General features: G+C 46.8%; 2 protein-coding genes across 3 annotated transcripts; one reads left to right on the top strand and one right to left on the bottom strand.

The window, feature by feature from the left end:
* Window positions 1-587: 587 nt before the first annotated feature.
* LOC128747907 (uncharacterized) lies at window positions 588-8,511 on the bottom strand. 2 transcript variants are annotated; one of them, XM_053846130.1, is made up of 2 exons: window positions 3,912-8,511; window positions 588-3,772 (listed from the first exon to the last, which is right to left on the bottom strand). In XM_053846130.1, the coding sequence occupies exon 1, from the start codon at window positions 7,562-7,564 to the stop codon at window positions 4,535-4,537; it is 3,030 nt and encodes a 1,009-aa protein (XP_053702105.1). In that variant the 5' UTR covers window positions 7,565-8,511; the 3' UTR covers window positions 588-3,772; window positions 3,912-4,534. The 2 variants fall into 2 exon arrangements, with proteins under 2 accessions (XP_053702105.1, XP_053702104.1); XM_053846129.1 differs by having other exon boundaries at window positions 588-3,797.
* A 135-nt stretch (window positions 8,512-8,646) lies between these two features.
* Window positions 8,647-13,407, top strand: LOC128748835 (uncharacterized). Its single transcript, XM_053847845.1, has 4 exons — window positions 8,647-8,672; window positions 11,693-11,801; window positions 11,888-12,027; window positions 12,299-13,407. The coding sequence occupies exons 1-4, from the start codon at window positions 8,649-8,651 to the stop codon at window positions 12,569-12,571; spliced, it is 546 nt and encodes a 181-aa protein (XP_053703820.1). The 5' UTR covers window positions 8,647-8,648; the 3' UTR covers window positions 12,572-13,407.
* The last annotated feature ends 4,108 nt before the right edge of the window (window positions 13,408-17,515 follow it).

Raw genomic sequence — 17,515 nt, forward strand, 5'->3', positions numbered from 1 at the left:
TCTGTTTTTAATTAACGACTGCATGTTTTGCTTGACAAATCTTTCAGTAAATCATTTAATATAAAAAATAGGTGGCCGACCATACGAATACTTAGTATTCAAGATGTTAACACAAGCAACAACCGAGGACACAGAAAGAGAAAAACAAGATATTTTCTATATATCTTATGAACCACAAGTTGAAGGAGGGAGCGGCGAGAGAGGGAGCCGGGCAACTGCAGTAACTACCCCTGGCTCACCGGTCTGTGCTGGTCAATGGTCCGGGCTTCCATATCTCCCAGCTGGACCTTGAATCAGGTGTTGTTTTTCATGTGCACATGGGAGACCCAAAGAAACACTCGCCGGAGATCTGGAGTTCCAAGAGCCTCGGCGACTCTCTCCCGTGCATCAGCTCAAACGTTCATCTTCCCTGCCAACATCCACCCAAGACAGTCTTGGCAAGGAAGATGATGGTCCAGGTCTTGGACACCACACCCCTTAACTTTATGAACCCTATGAAGGAGTTGATCGTCAGTGTTCATCCTGCCATCTCTCTGTCCACCAGCACTTATTAAGTGCTATTTTGGGTTTAAGTCCTGGGACCCCTTTCAGTCATTGCAACACCTTGAGACAGTGTCCTTGAGACCCCAAGTATGTTTACCTGTCATGATAAGCGAGAAGCTGCTATTTAAAGCAGCAAGTTCACGTCCCCCTTGACATCCAGTGTTAAAATCAGTTAAACACTGATTGAATTTGTATGACAGTATCTATAATACACTTATTTAGCACATAATGCTGACACGTGAATAATGCATCCTCTGAGACAAAGAAAACAATGCTTTTCCATGTTTTTAATCTCTGTGCTAAAGTAACAAAAATGTCAGGTTTCGTGTTCGTTTGTGCTTTTATTGTTGTACTTCCTGTCTCCCCGCTTCCGTGTCTTCGTCTGTCCTGCTCCAGCTTAATGGTGACAAACAGCTGGGACCCATTCCGCCGATGATATCTACCCTTCTGCCCACTGTGTTGTCGCTAGATGGTCTGCTGCTGATACGTGGTATGATCTCTTGTTGCTACTCTGATTCTCTTGTCCCTGGTTTGTCTTTCCTTGTTCTTGCTCCGCGTCTCTCTTGTTTCTCTTCATCTATACCACTGTCTGTTTGCTCTTTCCTCAGCTCCGCATTTGCTTCTTTGAGTGTTTGTTTACTCTTTCTGTGAGCTTTTCTGCTAGTTTTTCCTTGCCTAGAGTGTTTGTTTTTCGCTTCTGCCAAGCGTCCTTTGTTATATTCAGCCTCGTGAGTGTATTTACCGAGCGCATAGTTTTCTGCTGTCCCCGTTTTACAGTGCAGTGTAACTCACGCCTGTTTTCTGTTGTAGGTTATTCCCCCACCGTTGGTGTTGTGTCCACCGCGCTCCACTTTGGTGTCGCCGCCCTCAGTTCATTGTTTTTGTTCGTGTATTATTTTTGTATTAAACTTCTTGATTAACAGAAACCTTGCTTGTCTCAAGTCATCTGCGAATTTAAAACCATATGAATTGAGTCACCTTACAACTACACTATGACAGAACCGTCTAGCCACTGAACTGACTCAGCAATGGTTTTGAATTTGCAGAAGGCTGTAGGCTCCCAGAGCACTAGAATCTCTAATTTAGAGAGAGTGACTCAGGGTTTCCTGGAGCAGCTGCAGAATATTTCAGCCCATTGTGAGCGATCTTCGCCTCCTCCTACTGGAGCAGACTCAACCTTACCTGCTCCAGTCGCTGCTTCTGCTCCTGCCCCAGTACAACAACTATTCAATGTTCGAGAGCTGACCATTCCTACGCCAGAGGTTTATGCAGGTAAACCAGGCTTCTGTAAGAACTTCTTTTTTCAATATTCGCCTGTCTTTGACTCTCAACCCTCACTTTTCCAGACAGACAGAGCCCGGATTGTATACTGTATAAACCTTCTCCGCGACAAGGCCAGCCAGTGGGCAGCTTCTCTTTGCGAGTCAAGACTCTCCCATTCTGAATGATTTCCACACATTCTCCTCAGAGAGGCGTCGAGTTTTTGATGCTCCCTTCAAAAGTGGCTCTTGCGCTTCCAAGCACTTAGTATCTGTCACTCAAGACATCCCTAAGGAATCGGTATCCGAATATTCGATCCGCTTCAGGATCCTAGCAGCCCAGACTGGATGGAATGAACCAGCACTCATGTCCATATTTATTAATGGGCTAGCCTCCAACATACAGGACCAACTCTCTCTCCGCGACGAACCCAACTCTCTGGAGGAGCTCATCCTCCTAGCTATTGGAATAGATAACAGGATCAGAGAGCATTCCAGAGAGAAACGTCCCACTCACCACATGGTGTTGCCGGTTCCGTTTTCTCCACCTACAACTAACCCTCAGCCCGAAGTCTCCTCCTGACTTGAAGACTCTGAGCCCATGCAGGTGGGGAGAATGAGACTGACACTGGAAGAACGCCAACTCCGGATCTCTCGGGGCCTTTGTTTATATTGTGGTCAACCGGGTCACATCATCCGTGTTTGTCCGGTCCGTCCTAGAGGCTGCCGTCTTCCACTCGTCTCCCAAAATAAGGTCAGTAAAACACCTATTAGAGTGGGAAGAATAATTTTTTCTGCCTCCCTGCGCAAGGGAGAGACGAACTCTCCGGTCGAGGTGTTCATAGATTCAGGTGCTCATGATAACTTTATCGACGCCTCTTTTGCTGACTCATTATCCGTTCCTCTTGTCAGGTTGGACTCCCCTCGCTCTCTTTCGGCAATTGACGGCAGTCTGCTCCCACAAGTCACCCACCGCACCTCCCTCCTGACCCTCACACTGTCTGGAAACCACTCTGAGGTGATCTCGTTTCTGGTTCTCCCTGCTTCTTCTTCTCCACTCGTTCTCGGTTTTCCCTGGCTCTCCACACACAATCTGCAGATAGACTGGAGACGGTCCAAGATTGCTGGCTGGAGCACCCACTGTCATGCTCATTGCCTTAGGTCTGCTCCTGGTTCCCTTCAGACCACCCCTTCCTCCCCACCCTCACCTCCGGATCTCTCAAAGGTTCCTACTTGTTACCACGATCTTGGGGAGGTATTTAATAAGGACCAAGCTCTCTCTTTTCCCCCTCACCGCCCTTATGATTGCGCCATCGATCTAATTCCTGTGGCTCCTTTCCCCTCGAGTAGACTATATAATGTCTGCCCAGAGAGAGAGTCAATGGAAAGATATATAAATGAGTCCCTAGCAGCTGGTTTGATTCGCCCTTCCTCCTCCCCTCTGGGTGCGGGGTTTTTCTTTGTCAGCAAAAAGGACAACTCTCTTCGTCCATGCAATGACTATCGCGGCTTGAACCAGATCCATGTTAAAAATAAATACCCACTTCTGCTCATCGACCCTGCTTTAGAGCCCCTAAACCAGGCAACTATTTTTTCGAAACTTGACTTACACAATGCTTTTCATCTAGTTCGCATCAGAGAGGGAGACGAGTGGAAGACCGCTTTTAAGATGCCTCTGGGTCATTTCGAATATTGTGTCATGCCATTCGGGTTAACTAACGCTCCTGCCGTATTCCAAGCACTTGTAAATGACATCCTCAGAGATATGATTAATCATTTTCTATACGTCTACTTGGACGACATACTGATCTTCTCAAGGGTGGAGGAGGAACACAAGGAGCATGTGCGGCTGGTCCTACAAAGACTTCTGGAAAATAGACTCTATTGCAAAGCCGAGAAGTCTGAGTTTCACATGAAACAGGTCAGCTTCCGGGGATTCATATTGGGAGAGGGACGCCTTCTTCCTGATCCTGCAAAAATCGAAGCTGTGGTAATCTGGAAGACACCGAACAACCGTAAGCAACTCCAACAGTTCTTGGGCTTCGCTAACTTTTACAGACGCATCATCCGAGATTACAGCAAGGTTGCTGCTCTACTGACGGCGCTCACCTCCACTGAGATGATTTTCGTCTGGACTCCTGAGGCTGAGGAGTCTTTCAACAAGCTCCGGACTCTGTTTTCCTCTGCTCCGATCCTGCGTCATTCTTACCCTTCCCGGCAGTTTATCCTGGAGGTAGACGCTTCAGATTCAGGAATCGGCGCTATCCTGTCACAAAGGGATCCGTCTGACCAAAAGGTACACCCATGTGCTTTCTTTTCCCGAGGATTGTCAAGTGCGGAAAGAAATTATGATATTGGCAACCCTGAGCTCTTGGCCGTTGTGGCTGCACTACAGGAGTGGAGGCACTGGTTAGAGGGGGCTCAAACCCCTTTTTTGGTATTCACAGACCATAAAAACCTTCTGTACCTCCAGTCCGCCAGACGGCTCAACTCTCGTCAGGCTCGTTGGGCTCTTTTTCTGGGAAGATTTAGGTTTTCCATAACCTACCGCCCAGGCAGCCAGAATGCTAAACCCGATGCTCTGTCCAGACTCCATGAGAATCCTCTCTCCCAAGAGAAAATGGAGACCATTGTTCCTGAGACCTGTATCGTTGGATCGTTCCAAATCCTCACATCGTCCTCCAGCTGGTCTCTTACAACCTCTGCCTCTGCCTCTTCCTGGCCGACCTTGGTCACACATTGCCGTCGATTTTGTCAAGCGCTTGCCCCCGTCTGCAGGTATGACAACGGTTATGACCATTGTGGATAGATTTTCTAAGATGGCACACTTTGTTTCCCTTGTTCCTGAATCTGGTGGTTCTGCATCGGATGCTGCGGAACCGTCTGCCAGATGGCAGGAGGGAGAACAGTGCATAGTTTGCATGAGTAGAGTCCGCGATGATCCTTTGTGCCCTGGATAAGCAGCGAACATCTGCTATATCCTTGATGGCAGGGAGCGGGGTCCCGGTGATTTTCTCCGCTGTCCTCACCACCCTCTGCAGAGACTTCCAGTCTGATGCACTGCAGCTCCCAGACCAGACGGAGATGCAGCTGGTCAGCAGGCTCTCGATTGTCCCTCTGTAGAAGGTGGTCAGGAAGTGCAGACGCTGCTGTGCCTTCTTTGCCAGGGAGGAGGTGTGGAGTGACCAGCTAAGATCGTCTGTGATGTGCACACCCAGGTATTTGGTTGTACTCACCATTTCCACAGCCCTGTCGTTGATGTAAAGAGGGGCATGGCTGTGTCTTGATCTCCCGAAGTCCACGACAATCTCCTTCGTCTTGTCGAGATTCAGGGCCAGATTGTTCGTCTCACACCAGTCCACCAGATGTTGCACCTCCTCCCTGTAGACCAGTTCATCATTGTCCTGGATGAGACCCACAACCATTGTGTCGTCCGCGTACTTCAGGATGTGGTTGCTGCTATACTTGGGGCGACAGTCGTGGGTCAGCAGAGTGAACAGCAGTGGGCTGAGGACACATCCCTGAGGGGAGCCGATGTTCTGGGAGATAACACTTGACGTGTTACCTCCTACTCGGACAGACTGGGTTCTGTTGGTGAGAAAGTCCAGCAGCCAGTTGCACATGGAGGTCTCCACTCCTAGTTGCTCCAATTTATGTACCAGGTCCTGTGGGATGATGGTATTAAAAGCTGAGCTGAAGTCCAGGAACAGCATCCGAACCAGAGTGTTCTTCTTCTCTAGGTGCTCCAGGCTCAGGTGGAGAGCAGTGGAGATGGCGTCCTCCGTGGAGCGGTTCGGCTGGTACGCAAACTGGAACGGGTCGAATGATGCGGGGAGTATGGAGACGACGTGGTCCTCAACCACCCTCTTGAAGCACTTCATGATGGTGGATGTTAGTGCAACGGGGCGAAAGTCGTTCAGACACGTGGTGGTCGGTTTCTTGGGCACAGGAATAATTATGGCCGACTTGAAACATGGAGGGACGACCGCCTGGGTCAGAGAGGTGTTGAAGATGTCCGTGAGCACTTGGGACAGCTGGTCAGCACATTCCTTAATCAGTCGTCCAGGAATGTTGTCAGGGCCTGCAGCTTTACTTGCGTTCACCTTCCTCAGAGTTCTCTGCACCGTAGCGGTGTCCAGTCTGAGCGTCTGTTCGTCAGAGTGGGGGGCAGCTTTCCTCGCAGGGTTGGTATTGAGAGCTTCAAACCTTCCAAAGAAGTTATTCAGCTCATTGAGGAAGCTGATGTCGTCACGGCAAGGAGGGGGAGAGGCTTTATAGCCTGTGACCGTCTGGATGCCCTGCCACAGTTGTCTGGTGTTGCTGGCATTCTGAAAGAAGCCTTGGACCTTCCGACTGTGGGTGCGCTTCGCTGCCCGGATTTCACGGTTCAGATTCGCCCTGGCTGATCTGAGTGCCGTTCCATCTCCAGATTTGAACGCAGCATTTCGCTCCCTCAGTCTATCACGCACCTCTTTCGTCATCCAAGGCTTCTGATTGGCCCGAGTGACGATGGTCGCATACTCCCCCACGTCTGTTTGCTGATTGCAGTCCGTAGCAGCATCCTTGAACATGCTCCAGTCAGTACGCTCGAAACAGTCCTGAAGGGCTGATATGGTTCCCTCTGGCCACACTCTCACTGTCCTCACTGCTGGTTTCTCTCTCATGAGCAGGGGCTGGTATGCAGGGACCAGCAACACAGAGAGATGATCTGAGGAGCCGAGGTGAGGACGAGGGACAGCTCTGTACGCCTTCTTGATGTTGGTGTAGACCAGGTCCAGGGTGTTCTCCCCACGAGTAGCGAAGTCCACATGCTGGTGAAAGGCTGGAAGCACAGTCTTCATATTGGCCTGGTTAAAGTCCCCTGCCACAATGAAGACACTCTCTGGGTGTGTGGACTGCACGTCGCTGATGGCTTGATGGAGGACACTCAGGGCCTGTTTGCAGTCAGCGCTTGGAGGGATGTACAGGGCCACCACTGTGACGCTGGTGAACTCACGTGGCAAGTAGAAGGGTCTACATTTCACAATCAGAAACTCTATGTCCACACAGCAGTGACTGGAGACCGGAGTTGTGTTGATACACCAGTTGTTGTTGATGTAGATGCAGACACCCCCTCCCCGGGTTTTACCTGTGAGCACGTTGTTCCTGTCCGCCCTGAACGCTGTTAGCCCTTCCAGGCTAATGGCGGTGTCCGGGACAGAAGAGTTGAGCCACGTCTCCGTGAGGATCAGCACGCAACAGTTCCGTGTCTCCCTTCGGGTGTTCAAGTCCAGTTTCAAATAGTCCAGTTTGTTTTCTCGCGAGCGCACATTAGAGAGCAGGACCGACGGGAGCGGCGAGCGGAACGGGTTAGCATTTATCTTAGCCTTAATTCCGCCACGGCAACCGCGCTTCTGCTTCCTCTCGCACCGCCTCCGATGTCCCCCGTGATGATGATCCCTGCTGCTGGGGAGGGGCTTCGCTGTGCTGTAGGACTCTGAATCTGACTGGCGGGGCTTCGCTATGCTGTAGATCCTTGGATCCGACCGGTGGAACAGACCGAGGTCGTGTAGGGTCGTCCGTGTCTCCGCCCTAACGGGATAAAAGCCGTTGAAATCCCTCAGATTAATGATCGTTTGCCGGTCATATCCTAATAAACGCATTGCGCCGTTTCCACTGTTTGTTCGTTCGTTCGTTGATTGTTTCATTTTCATTGTATTATACATACATTTGGCTTTGTTACCGGGAGCCTCAGTAGCCACTGCCTGACAAGGCGCCGCCATCAAAGCGATACGCAATTGACTGGCCCTGAGGAGCAATACTGGATCTCCCGCTCCCTCATCCTCGACCAAGACTTAATCTCAAGTTTCACGGCACCCACCCAGACAAGGCTGGAAAAGTGCCTAGAGGCCCTCCTCGAAGGGGGTGTACTGTTAGGTTTCGTGTTCGTTTGTGCTTTTATTGTTTTACTTCCTGTCTCCCCGCTTCCGCGTCTTCATCTGTCCTTCTTCAGCTTAATGGCGACACACAGCTGGGACCCATTCCGCTGATGATTAAATGGAGCCCGTATCGAGGCCCGTCTCGTTTTTTCCTCATATCACAAGACCGAAGGCAAATGAGGCCCCATTTTCAGCGATCACGTAACTGGCTCGCGTCATGATTCGCGCTCCTTAAATAGGCACAGAAAAACCAGGAAGAGTCTTTGATCACTGCTGTGCTACTTCGACTGACAGAGAGTGACGATGGAGCCACCCAAGAAGCGAAGAACATATCTCCCACAAAGGTATAACAGACAGGTATAATGAAGCACAGGTCTCTATGTGGTGAGGAGGAAGGAAGATTATGATGCTGGTTCGGATATTATATAGCTCATTCTTCAGGACACTGGCTAGTTGAGCCGCTACAAGTGCTGCACAAAGCTCCAAGCGCGGGATGGACTGAAGGCGCTTTGGGGCCACGCGTGAGCAGGCTAGGATGAAGGACAGGTGCCGTTGGCCTTGGCTATCCTCAGTTCTCAAATACGCCACAGCGCCATAGGCTCGATCAGAAGCGTCAGCGAATATATGGACTTCATATGTCACACCCTTGTGACTGACATCCTTCGGAAGGTATGGCCTAGGAAAGGTGATGTGGCACAGTAGGTCCAGTTCCGCTTCCCAGCTACACCACTCTTGTAGGAGTTCTGCAGGAAGTTCAAAGGAGGAGTTCAAAGCCCCCAGAAGAAAGGAGTTCACTCTGTTGTCTGTTGTTGAGCAAGCGCACTTGGTGGAACATCCCTTTGATGTCCCCGCTGATGGCCACAGGGTGCTCTCGGAACCTCAGTAAAACCCCAAGGAGCGAAGCACCAAGGGTTGGACCAGACAGCAGATGTTGGTTCAGTGTCTGTCCGAGGTAGGAATGGGAGCAGTTGAAGACCAAACGATTGTTCCCATTATGGTGCACAAGGTGGTGGGGAATGTACCAGCACTCCTCTGGCGGTTTCGCTTCTTTCACTTCTTGCACGGCGCCAGACGTGATGAGCTTCTGCATTTCTGCACAGTAATCTTTGGCTTTCTGAGGTTCTCTGAGGAGCCGACGTTCCGTACTGCGCAACAATGGCATGACGGACTCCTTTGGGGCATGTAGCAGTGGCATTTTCTCATGACGCAGTAATGGAGTTGCATATCTGAAAATACCATCCACCTCTACCCTGGCAGTTCTGGACTTAAGCAGTGCAACAGTATGATTATCAAGCTTGGAGCGAGTCACTTCTCTCTCAGGGTGTTGGGGTACGACATCCAGTTTCCAGAGTCTCTCAACATGCTGGAAAATCTCATCCAGGTGTGGTGGGGAGGTGGTCAAGAGGCACTGCGTACTGTGAGATAGCCCCCCCGTATCTCGAACGGGACCTTCAAGAGTCCAGCCCAGCCTTGTATGTACAGCAGCTGGCCCCCCGGGGGGGCCCAGCCTGACTGGCTCAACCAGTGTTATAAGGTGAGGTTGATCAGAACCAATCAGCAGGAAGGGGGTAGCATTCTTAAAGGCCGGGATCGGAAGACCATGCATGTGCTTAAACTTCCGTTGGAGACGTTCCATTGGATAGGTGTATGGGGCAAGGCTGAGGTTGTTAGCTGTATGGATGGACGATCCACTGAGGAAACTTGGAATGACACAGTTGCATGGACACATGCAATACCTGGACATCGTGGCGAACTGTTCGGAGAGGGAGGTTTTCTGGACTGCCGTTCATGTTCAGACATTTTGCTGCTTCTGCGAGCAGCATTGTCCTTTCATTGTCCTTTTCGTGTAAAACAGTTACTGTCTGCCTTCCTGCACGACCCTCCCCTTTGGTGGTGAACCTCTCCTTACCACTACGCACAGCGACATGACTATCATATCCCTGACACCAGGATTCATACCGAAGCCACTCAGCTAAGTCAGTCAAGGTGTGACTAGTTATGGAATTGTAATGGTGGCGGCGAAAGTCTGCCCGCAGTTCTGGGGGAAGCTTACTCAACAGCCTAGCAACGTGAGAACCACACTTGAGTTCAACTTCCCCTTCTGTACCTAGTGTCTGTAGAAGACCCACCAAGGACTGAATCTGGAGGGAAAACTTCTGAAAGGCTGTGCTATCTCCACACCTGACTTCTGGAGCTTCAAGAACTGTGGCTATTGTCCGAAGTGCCAGCTGGTGAGGTTGTCCAAACTTGTCATGGAGAGCTGCCATGATCTCAGTGTAGGGGTTTGGGGAATTCAAGTAGGCGTCCGCAATCAGCTTGGCTTCTTCCAGCTTCAGATGGTCGAGCAGAACTTGATAGTTGAAGAGCTCAGAGGCTGTTGGAGGAAGTAGGTTCTCCAGAGCAATATGTAGTCGAGAGAACTCACTGGGGTCTGGTTGGATGAATTTTGGAATTGTTGGGGGGGGGGTCCTCTGTAGACCTGATCTACTGGAGGAGGAGGGGCAAAACTGTGGACGGGCTGCTGAGACTGGTGTTGAACATAGGTGCTGGATGCACAGTCATTTGCGGGTGGAGCTGGGAGGGGCCGAATCTGATGTGCATCAATATTCAGGTTTTGCATGCTGTGACGAAGGTCTACAGTTGGTTTCAGGCCAGGGTGGAGGTTCAGGCCAGTCTCCTTCATCCTCCTCTACTGATAGTTCAAAGCTGTTACTCTTCCCTGCATGCTTTCCAGGTTGACCCATAACGGCATGCAAGGAACGGGTTACATCCAGTAGTTCTTTCATCTCCTTTTGTGTCTCATGTAGCTCCTTCAGACCTGATTCGAAGGCTCTTTGGGTATGATATAGTCGGGAGCTCTCGTCATAGCTACTTCTTCCTTCGTAATGTGGGTCCCAGTCTGGAGGTCCTGGAGAAGCTGACAAATCGCTGTAAAGCTCACTGTCCTGGAAGCGAACTGAAGCAAGCGGAGGCATCTCATAATGAGCCGCATCCTCATGGTAGCGTCCGTAGTAAGGCGGTGATACTTGTCTCCTCTGGGTTGGGGTCTCCCATGATTGAGGTGTAGGCTTGCCTGGTGGAGGACGGTCTTCTTGCCGACTGCCAATGTAGTCCACTTGGAAGTCCTGGAATCTCGCTGGACGTTGTGGTCTTCGCTTTGGCCGCACGTCCGGGTACATCTCTCTAGGGTCCATCGTAGATTCTTTATCCGGCTCGAAGGACCACTTAATGTTGAGGAGGAAGGACGATGATGATGCTGGTTCGGATAACTGATAAAGAATCCACGATGGTTGGCCGGTCAGAGCACAGGAGTTCAAGAGATGTGTAAACTGTGTGGTTTATTTGTCCAAGTTCTTGATATATATATATATATATATATATATGTATATATATATATAGTTTCTGTGAAATAACACACAGAAGACAATTATACAAAATTATACAAATTACAATACAATGGTCACACCTTAATGGACAAAACATGTCAAAGAAACCGATTCTCATTCCGTGGGAACGGGCACCATCGTGTGGTGGACAAACGCCACTACCCGCACACGGTCCATTGGATCACGTGACCACTTAACACGCCGCAAAGGGCGGTGGCTAATTGCTGGAGCGTCCTTCGTCGACGACGGACTACTACTACTATATCAAATGCACACAAGGCAACGCACACAACTACGGACTAACCAAACACTGAAAGGCAACTATGGTGAAAACAAACACTTACTTAACTTAAGACAAAAAACCCAGGAGGACGAGCGGCAGCCAACTACTCTCAGAGCGAACTTCAACCACTACTGCGCATGTCAAAACTGCCACGCAACGTGTGACGTCATCTTAAAGGGAGCCTTCTGTACACTATGTTTGTGACACATGATATAATAATAATACATTATAACATATATGTAGATAGAAATTTTAACCCCCACACCCCCAACACTCATTCTTCAAACAATCTTTTGGTTTCAGGTGAAGTGCTTGCTCTTCTCGAAGGAGCTGAGTTACACAAACAACACCACATGCATGTTGAGGCAGTACCGAGCCTTGAATGAAAATGAACGTGCACAACCCGCGCCAAGTAATAACCCACAATCATTTAAAATGCCATGTCCCTCACTGTGGCCGAAACATAACAACATGATCGAATGTAATGTGTCTGTGTAGGTACCAGGAAACATGCTGTGGATCAGGCTTCGGTTGCCATGGTTGTGAAGGATTCCCAGCCTTTCACACTGGTGGAAGATCAGGGATTTAGGAGCCTCCTGGATCTCCTCGAGCCTACCTATATTATTCCAACTAGACAGGTGAGTATTGTATATCCATAATTTATGCTGTTTGTTGTATGGTAAATGACAGGTGCCATAGTAGTGGGCAGCAGTAGATCAGGTGGTTGAGCAGGTTGTCCAATGACTGCAGGGTTGGCGGTTCAAATCCCACTCCCACCAAGTTGCTTTCATAGTGTCATTGGGTTAGACCTAATCTCCCTCGCCTCGTGTGAATGAACTCTGAGGTGCTTTGAGTGTCATGAAAAGCGCTATATAAATCTGAGGCATTATTGTTTATTTTATTTTCCAGGCTCTAAAGGCAATGGTCGAGGAGAGATTCCATGCCGAAATGCAGAAGGCAAAAGAAGAGGTCCAGAAAGCTAAAGCTTGCAGTCTGACTGCAGACATGTGGACCTCTATGGACATGGAGGCCTATCTTGGTGTGACGTGTCACTTTATTACTGAGGAGGACACTCTGAACACCATCCTGCTGGGAGTGGAACACTTTCCACAGAGCCACACAGCAGAGAACTTAGCCCAGGCAAAGACAAAAATTATGGCAGAATGGGGAATAAAAGATTAGGTCAAATGCCTGGTCACAGATGCGGCATCCAATATGATAGCCTGTGCACACACTCTTGGTGTAAGGCAAAGCATATGTGTTGCACATTCCCTTAATTTGATTGTGCGAAAGTCATTTGACCAGGTCCCCATATTGTCTGAAATAAGAGCAAAAACCAGAAAAATTGTGGCCTACTTCCGGACCTCCACAACTGCTAAAGAACGCCTTGGCCACATGCAAGAGTCCATGGGAAGACCAAAACATAAGTTGCTAATGGAGGTAGAAACACGCTGGAACAGCACACTGCTTATGCTCCAGCGTGTCTTTGAGCAGCGGGAAGCCATGGGGGCTGCCCTTGCTTTACTGTCACAACTCACATCCAGTGACTTCAAAACAATTGAAGAAATCATTAAAGTGCTTGGCCCATTCCACCAGGCCACTGTTAAGCTGTTAGAGGAGAAACGGGTGTCGGGTCTAAAGTGATACCACAGATGAAAATGCTTCTGCATGCAGTGAACTGCGAAGCTTCTAATGTGACCACAGAAACACCAAAAATGTTGACAGACATTTTAAAAGTAAGGCTGAGGGATCATCTGGCCAAACTAGAGACTGCCAGTGTAATGACACTGGCAACACTGCTGGATCCACGGTTGAAAGTACTTGGATTCCACAGTGAGTTGAGAGCAAATGAGGCCGTAGAAAGACTGAAAACGGAGTGCGCCAACATAATCTCTCTGCCATCAATTCCTCCACAAAGGCCTCAAGTGAAGGATGAAAATGCGGCAGCACAATCAACATTTTATATCTGTTTTCATGTTTACTATAATACTATCATGAAGTGCTGTCTTTTTTTTAGGTGGTGGGAACCTGTGGAGTCTATTTGACACGTCGGTAAATGAGAGTCGGGGCGTGTCCAATGCTGAAGCTGAGGCTATTGTGGAAGTGCAACGGTACCTCATCCAAAAATACATTTCAAGAAATGAGGACCCACTGTTGTTTTGGAAGGACCACAAAACCACATATCCACACCTTTACCAGTTGGCAATTTGGTTCCTTTGCACGCCTGCTTCTCTCCCTGCGAGAAGATTTTCTCAAAGGCATGGGAAATCATATCCGAAAAAAGGAATCGACTGAGCCCCAACACAGTGAAAATGATTGAATATGTCCAAGTTACACAAGCACATCAAGTAACTGAACATACAACTGACAAATCAACGGACAGTTAACCACATAACATCTGGGTTACATCCAATGACCAGCAGATGTCAGCAATGAGCTATTAAATGAGGCCTCGACTGATCAACTGACACAAGCCAAATCTATCAATCACATAGGAAAGCAATGGCACAAGAGGAAGATCATTACCTGTGGATGTGAAGTGACCTTCTGCCAACACAGTCTGGAGCCAAGGTGTTGAAATCAGCGAGGTTTGATTGCAAAATTGGTCCCAGCTGTGTAGCTGTGAAGCTGCAGGAAAGCAGGAGAGGAAACAGAAAAACACACAACTGGGGAACAACAAAATAAAAGTGCTGAACATGGACATGACAAAAAGCTCAAGTAAAGTCAGGTCTGTGTTCCAAAGTTGATAGCAGAAGCAGGAGTTCAGGAACAGTGTCCTGGTTAAAGGTAGAGGGAGGTTGGTGTTTGGCAAACTGAAACAAATGGAAGAAGTGAAAATCGGAAAATACTGTATCACAGATGCCAGTGTCTGTGATGTGGATATTATAAAATAATTTTGGGTGGGATTCGATTTAAAAAAGAATCTTATTATTTGGATAATTTCTGATTAATTAGTCCCAACTAATCGCAGTTTAATCATACAAGAATATTTGCCACAAGAAGCCACATCCTTCAATTGGACCCATATGGACCGATACATACATTTAAACAACAAAATATTGTTTATTTTACATCAGTTTGACAATAGCACAATAAATCACGATGGTGGCGATATTCAAGTTTTTATACCACCTTATTTAAACTAAAGCTCTTTTAATGTCATGAAAATATTTGTATAAAAATTTCAATTTTATAAGAATTTCAAGTACATCCAGAGTAGTGGAAACCCTGGCCATTGTTAGAGAAAAACATTCCTCAACAAAAGCAATCAGATGCTTTTGTTTGCTTTTGGTTCCCTGTTGTCTGGAGAGCAAACTGTTCAATTCAATTCAATTTAATTATGTTTTTGTTGTAATTAGTTAATCATAATAATAAGTTGTAATTAATTAATTGTAATTAACTCGTTAAAGTCCCACGCCTAATTAAAATAGATTCTGTATAAAATTATGGCATGCTGCTGATGTTTAGTGCATTTTTAAACAATGCCTACTGTCTCATGGAATATTGAATAGTTACTTTTTCTTGTCATGTGTCATTGTAGGCCATCAAAACAAGGTTTGCACGTGTCCTCGGAAGTGAGGATTCTGTCCTGGTGCTGTGACGCTACCAAAATTCAAGCTTCGTTGGCTGCATGATCCGAAGCGGAGGGATCTGGTGAAGGCAAGTCTGCTGCCACCACCACCACACAGCAACTGTCTACCAGCAGAGAGGAGGAGTTCTTTGGCTTTGCAGAGAACAAAGAAGCTTCATACCTCAAATCAAAGAAGAAACAGGTTGAGGCTTTCTGAATCAATTTCCATTGATAAAAAAATGTCTCTCAAACTTAATGCAGCCACTCCCTCCGTTGCCCCAGTATAAGGTCTATTTAGCCTTGGGAGAACTGATTCTCCCTCCAAAGAGAAACACGCCGTCAGAGCTCAAGTTTGAGAAGCTTCTCCACATGAGGTACAGTCATTGGTTTGTGGGATAGCAATGTTGATGAGTGAAATTCCTAAATGTCTTACTACCACTACTGAAGCACTTTATGCAGCATTTTTTATTTAATTTGTTATTTTATTTATCATAATATCTAGAGTTACGAAAATAATTTATTTTGTTTGTGTGGCTGAAAATATTTGTGTTACCAAACCATTGTCACTGCAGTTAATTTCCCAGTTTGGTATAGTTGTGTTTCTGTTTTATGATTCTCAGCATTGCACTATTTGCACTATTGTTTGTTCTTGCTGCTGTTTGTTCTGTAAAAGACTTGATTTTTGTTTTCACTGCTAAAAGTATAGGTTATACTCTAAATAATTACAATAAATATGACTATCAAAAGTTTCAATATTGTCATTCATTCAGCTGCTCTCACTGTCATGGCCCCTCACACCATGCTTTTATTTTGTCAGCTACTTCCTGCTCCTGTGTGTGTGTCTTTAACTCTCTTGACAGTGTCGGGCGCGATCAGCAGCTGCAATCAATTTCTCACTGATGAACCTCCACCTCTAAAGGAGAAGCTGGAGGTTGATGCAGCTCCACATTCTGAATGTTTCTACATGGTGGTTTGCTTTTGGACTCCTGTTCTGAACATTTTGGCCTTTTACTTCCACATATTTTTTTTCTTCCTGGATTGACTTTTTTTTTTTTGCCTTTGTGCCTGAGAATTTTTGTAAGTTTATTCTATTTGATGTTTTCTTGTTTCTTAGTTCCTTGTCACTCGTGCCCGACCTGTTGTCAGTGTGTTTCTGGACTCTTTTGATGCTCCCTGGATTTCGGTTGAGCTTGCTCCGTTGGAGTTCCTCTTAGTTATTTGTTTGGACTCGGGCCAGGCCCCATTTGTGTTGGCTCTTGTCTTGGACTCTTTGTGGGCATATTGGTATCAGCCTTTCTATACTTCCTGCGCTTGGCTTCTCCACATTGTCTGAGCCGTGACACTCGCACTGCCATTGCACCTTTAGCTCACTCTAAATACGTTTAGGAAATCACAAATGACTAATTGTACAGCTATAACCGATATGTAACTTTACTCTAAGCACAGAATTTTAGGTACACTCACCAGCGAACAAACACACAAGGTGTAGTGATCATTGTGTGGAAACGCATCAAGCGTTTCCACACAATGACACACTGTGTTGATACTGTCACTGAATGCCAACATCTGCTGGACATAAAAAAAATCCCTGCAGCCACCTACCTGACAGACTGAATTGACACTGATTTGGTGAACTACTGTATACAATGACATCATTTTTCCAATGTTTTTAAATTTTCTCAATTAAATTATACCTTGAAATTCATTTGAATTAGAATGGAAGGAGACAAGGCTTGGAAATGATTATATATATATATATATATATATATATATATATATATATATATATATATATATATATTAAAAATACCACAAGGGGTTAGTGAAAGGATGCTCTTGATTATTATGCTAGTGAGTTTTCAGTTTGGAATTGGCCAGCGTCCACTTCATAGTACTTTTGTAAAAGTTCTTGTAATGCCATCCCACAGGAGATGAATGAGATGGAATACAGTGAAACAAGAGAGCCATCACAAATGAACATGACAGGCCTCCTCACTGCTTGAGTTACATACAGCCTTAGGAAAACTGTTTGGAATGCCTGCAGGAAATATGGCACACCTCACCACATCAGCTTTCAGGGTGTGCTCATCTTTTATGTCGATGGTGAAGGTGACAGGGCAATCCTCAGAAATCCTCAAATCGGCAATAACCAAAGCATTTAAAAAGTGAACTGGTTTTAGGGGAATGTAATGTTTTTGATGAGTGCTGTTTAAATGTAAAGCTGCAGTGTGGATGGACTGTTATAATTCCTTTCGAAACGACATCAGTCCATTGCAGCCCAGTAAAGCCTCGTCCTTTTTGAGTTTTCCTTAAGTCAAGCCATTCCTTTTTGTTGACAAAAAAAAAACAAAAAAACGGGGCAGACGTGGCATTTGACATATGAAATATGGTTCTTTATCACTGGGATCTGATGATGTGGTCAGAGGTTCCATGTCATTACCCTATAAATATAATTATGAATAATTTAATTTCCACCAATGCCATATGAATTTGGGGAAACATACATCTACATAAACATAAAATCTAGATAATAAACAAATCTAGAAATACTTTTA

Source organism: Synchiropus splendidus, chromosome 17 (genome assembly GCF_027744825.2).
Source record: "Synchiropus splendidus isolate RoL2022-P1 chromosome 17, RoL_Sspl_1.0, whole genome shotgun sequence".
NCBI classification, from domain to species: Eukaryota; Metazoa; Chordata; class Actinopteri; order Syngnathiformes; family Callionymidae; genus Synchiropus; species Synchiropus splendidus.

Bases quoted from the DNA above. Each gene is read 5' to 3' on its own strand.
- LOC128747907 (XM_053846130.1), bottom strand. From the start codon at position 7,564: ATGGCGGCGCCTTGTCAGGCAGTGGCTACTGAGGCTCCCGGTAACAAA.
- LOC128748835 (XM_053847845.1), top strand. From the start codon at position 8,649: ATGTTGGTTCAGTGTCTGTCCGAG. The intron at 11,802-11,887 runs GTAATAACCCAC...GTGTCTGTGTAG, and splicing joins ACGTGCACAACCCGCGCCAA to GTACCAGGAAACATGCTGTG. The intron at 12,028-12,298 runs GTGAGTATTGTA...TTTATTTTCCAG, and splicing joins ATATTATTCCAACTAGACAG to GCTCTAAAGGCAATGGTCGA.